This window comes from Mizuhopecten yessoensis, unplaced genomic scaffold (genome assembly GCF_002113885.1).
Source record: "Mizuhopecten yessoensis strain PY_sf001 unplaced genomic scaffold, ASM211388v2 hete_36159228, whole genome shotgun sequence".
Lineage (NCBI taxonomy): Eukaryota > Metazoa > Mollusca > Bivalvia > Pectinida > Pectinidae > Mizuhopecten > Mizuhopecten yessoensis.
The window spans coordinates 1-4,211 of record NW_018485844.1 but is presented as its reverse complement, the minus strand read 5'-3'; the positions used below and the strand labels follow the sequence as shown (position 1 = coordinate 4,211).

General features: G+C 35.1%; 1 protein-coding gene across 1 annotated transcript; it reads left to right on the top strand.

Moving 5' to 3' along the window:
- Positions 1–894: 894 nt before the first annotated feature.
- On the top strand, positions 895–4,054 carry LOC110444976 (protein jagged-1-like; the record flags this gene model as incomplete). Its single annotated transcript, XM_021489337.1, has 6 exons — positions 895–969; positions 1,598–1,916; positions 2,348–2,524; positions 2,894–3,007; positions 3,381–3,626; positions 3,857–4,054. Coding segments are annotated over exons 1-6 (1,069 nt in total), but the record flags the coding sequence as incomplete, so codon positions are not given.
- Between the last annotated feature and the right edge of the window lie 157 nt (positions 4,055–4,211).

Sequence of the window (4,211 nt, the reverse complement as noted above, 5' to 3'; positions counted from 1 at the left end):
GGAGGCACGTCCTTAAATGACCTTAGCTGTTAATAGGACATTAAATAAAATTAAACTAAACCAAACCAAACACAAAAAAAAAAATCATACAGAGTAGTAAGCTAGGATATCGATATTTACGACAAAGACCATGGAACTATGTAGTAATTAGTTATATTCTCATCAGTACACATGTTCAGTAGGTATACATACACCACCATATACATTTCATTCGATTAATATGTATTACAGTTTACCAATGTACTTTTCCAAGTTTACAATATGAAATTGAGAATAGAAACTACGAAGATTCGTTTAAACGACCACCTATAGTAGATATTGTTTAATTTGTGGAAGGAAGTAGCAGAAATGAATGACATTACCAGAGCTTTCGTGTCTGTTGTTTCTGATGAGCTCATACACAGATCCAGGTACATCAGGCAACCAAACAAACACAGCAGTGCATGGCCTTTCATCCTCCTAGACTGTTCACTGAACATTCGTCACAAAATATTTAGGATATAAAGACACACATTCTATGCATTATTAAGGAAAACGAAACTTATAGTAGCACATGCGAATTACATATACAAAATTATGCCGATTTGATCATTTATGGTACTTTACAACAGCTGTGCAACTAGTACCCTAAATATAATGACATAAATAAGCTTATTGGATCGACAAAAATGATCATGAGCAAAAATTGTTCGTCTTATCTATGACCGAGTGTACCCTTGTATAAACGGCGATATCACACTCACCTGAGTTTACCACCACTCTGTGTGCTGTTAACGGCCTGTAACGCTACCCCTTACGCTACCCCTTATCGATCCAATTTTTAGAAACCACGCCCATGTTAACATGAGTAGTTTTCATTGGTTTAGCGTATGAATTGAAATCAGGTTACTGATAAGAGCATGTAGGAGTTTTTTTTGTCACCAATTTCTCTGTAATGATAAAGGTGTTTGAGCAATGAAGGCCATACAGGTAAGAAATATAATTTACGGTAATATGCAAAGCAGTATTGTTATAAAACCTGTTTTAATACGTTTACATATATTGCAATATAGAAGTTATATGAACATACTTTCTAGATATATAAGACTAAACCAATTAAAACGTCCTGAATACTTTTCGACCAAATAAATGATACTTATATTACGTATAACCACAGTCTGAAAAAAGTTCCAAAGTTTCATTTACTGCTATGGTATTTTTATGTTAAAAGATCATGAATTTCAACTCATATTTTAGTTCGCAAATAATGTGTAATTTGTGCCTCTTCAATGTCATCATCAAGGAAGCGTCATTGTCTACTTTAAAGATGGCATGTTAATGATGAAAATTCAGTTAGTTTCAAAACAACCTTTATAAAAACCGTTGAGTTCCATCTTCTCAACTGTAAAATGTTTAAAATGCGTTATGTCTGTTGATTCGTAGTTTCAAGGTTTTCATTTTTTTCTGGAATAAATTGTGAACCATTTGACACCACACGATGAACAGTCCTATCCCATTCTTCCTAAATATTTGCTAAATGTCAACTTTAAACAAAATCGTTTGATGAATTTTATGTTCAGAATTATCACATTTAAAAGGTTATATTTACATTTAATAGACATTGCTGATAGCGAGTTTGACAACAGAGCTTGTCATAGCAGGAAGAACCTTCAAGTGGAGTCTGTGTCATTGTAGCTTCAATCCCTGGCAGAGCTGGAGCCAGTGTACGGCAACATGTGGGGGTGGGCGTCAGAGGCGTGAACGTTCTGTGCAAATGTATACAAACGCAGTTTGTCGAACTTTCGAAGATTGTGCTTCCAATGACAATGGGTTCGACTTTCGGGATTGTAACAAAATATGTAACAACGGCGGTACGATGGTAGGTTCGTCGTACTGTAGGTGCCCAGACGGATGGAGAGGAACGTGCTGTGGTGAAAGTGAGTCTTTTATTTAATAAGTGTAGAATGTGTGCATCAATAGGCACCTGATGATTGGTATATTATCTGATCGAGTTATGTATCTCATTTGATCTAATCAGACAGACATTACAAAAAATCTAAATTAAGCACAAAAAAAAAAAATATGCACGTACATGCATTTGTCTCGATATAAGGTTATTTCTTCTAAACTGCTGGATTCTTATTTTCTAAAAACCCAAGTATGAAAAACGATTTGAGTAGCCATTGTTTTTAAGATTTCTTCATCTTAGATATTGTTTTAATGGTTTTAAAATAAAAGTAGATGTTTTAATCAAAATTTAGTGAGGGGGGACTTACTGTAAATAAATGGTTATGTACTTATAGTTGATTGCTTAACAAATCCATAAATATAAGTACAGCAACATATGATTACTCTATTCTGTTACTAGAGGTTACATGTGGAGACCCCGGAGCTCTGACAAATGGACAGAGGCATTGTAATTCGTTTGATTACGGCAACAGCGTGACATATACGTGTACTCACCTGTACAACATGACGCGAGGGTCGAGTGTAAGGACATGTGACAAGTACGGCCGATGGACAGGGTATATGCCTCGTTGCGTTTGTAAGTATACAATTTATAACGAATATTCTTATACATATTTATATAATCTTATTCATGTGCAAGTGTGCCTTTGTAAATTGATAGAATAGTGACAATATGAAGAGTTTTGAAACATAAAATGCCATATCATAGCAGGTTAACAAACACGTATAGAGTAAATTTACTTGAGTTACACAAAAAGATACATTTCGTATAAAATACATTAAAAAACAATAAACAGTTACTTGTTAGTACTTAATATAAATGTAAAGGAGTATAAGCATGGAACTTTTAAACAAATTTTCACCATTGTATAACCAATAAAAATATCTCTTTCTGATATATGTAACTAGCTAACGAGTCTTATTACGCAACATTATATTTTTGTAGTCGTCAATACCTGTCTCAGTAATCCCTGTCAAAACGGAGGCACGTGTGTAGATGGCCTAGACAGGTATGATTGTCAGTGTTCACCAGGTTGGAGCGGAGTCAATTGTGAACGAGGTAATACGTTATTTCAGGAGAGGTCACAACTTACTGTAAAAGATTAGGTCAATACAGAAAATACATTATTGAAAAAGGTAGATTTGGGGTGTCGGTAGGGAAAATATGATATGCATTTTAGTAACACTTAATTAAATTTGTAAGAAAACAAATTTCGTATTAGCTGGTCAATCATTTCCAAATGACTGGAAAAAGGCGAAAGTTATTGGAGTTATCATGCAAGTGGATGAACTAAAAAGAACATGTGATAGATAATCATGCTCTAGAACAATTATTTTTTTCCGAAATGTATTGAATAGTGAATACATCTAGTTACAATGAAGATTTGAAATTGTACGTGATGTCATCAACAATGTCCTTTTTCCCCAACCAGATATTCAACCGCCACTTATGACTGACTGTCCTTCTAATATGAAACTATTTGTGACCACACCTACCGTCAATGTTAACTGGTCAATTCCAGTATTTACGGATCCAATGGGAACTTACTTGAAGTTAACCCACAACTACCCAGTCAACCGCTGGGAGTTTCCATGGGGCGACTTTACAGTGCAGTACTCGGCTCTGAAACCGTCGAATGGCCTGAATACTGAATGTTTGTTCAACATAACAATACGTCGTAAGTTAACAAATTACCTGTATGAAACAATGGCACCTAAAATTATGAAACAGACGGAGTAAAGTATAAGTACGTAACACAATTTGAACACATAGGAAAATCAGGAATTCGAATTTTACACAAAGTTACCAAAAGAGGAACGTTGGATACACAAACACAAACAATAAGACTCATTCATACTTATTTTTGTGTAAAAAAAGTTGTATCGATAATAAATGATGACTTTGCAGCACATCCATGTCCTACCCTGAATGTCCCAACCGGCGGTGCAAAGGTGTGTAATGGTTGGAAAAGCGACTTCGGGGAGTACTGTATGATATTTTGTGATGTCAATCATGACGTTTATCCAGGAATTGACGTCAACCAATGGTATGTCTGTGGTGCAAGTGGCGCATGGAAACCGAGTGCCAAACTTCCAGACTGTGGAGGTAAGACCTTGATACGAAGGAAGTGAGGAAGACAGCTTGTACATCTTTTTGTTTTGATAAATATCGTTTAAGGATTTTAAGATAAATCCGGTAGTTAAATGATCGGAGTCAGTGTAGACTTTAAACTATTTAAGTAAGAACTATAATCTGATATTTG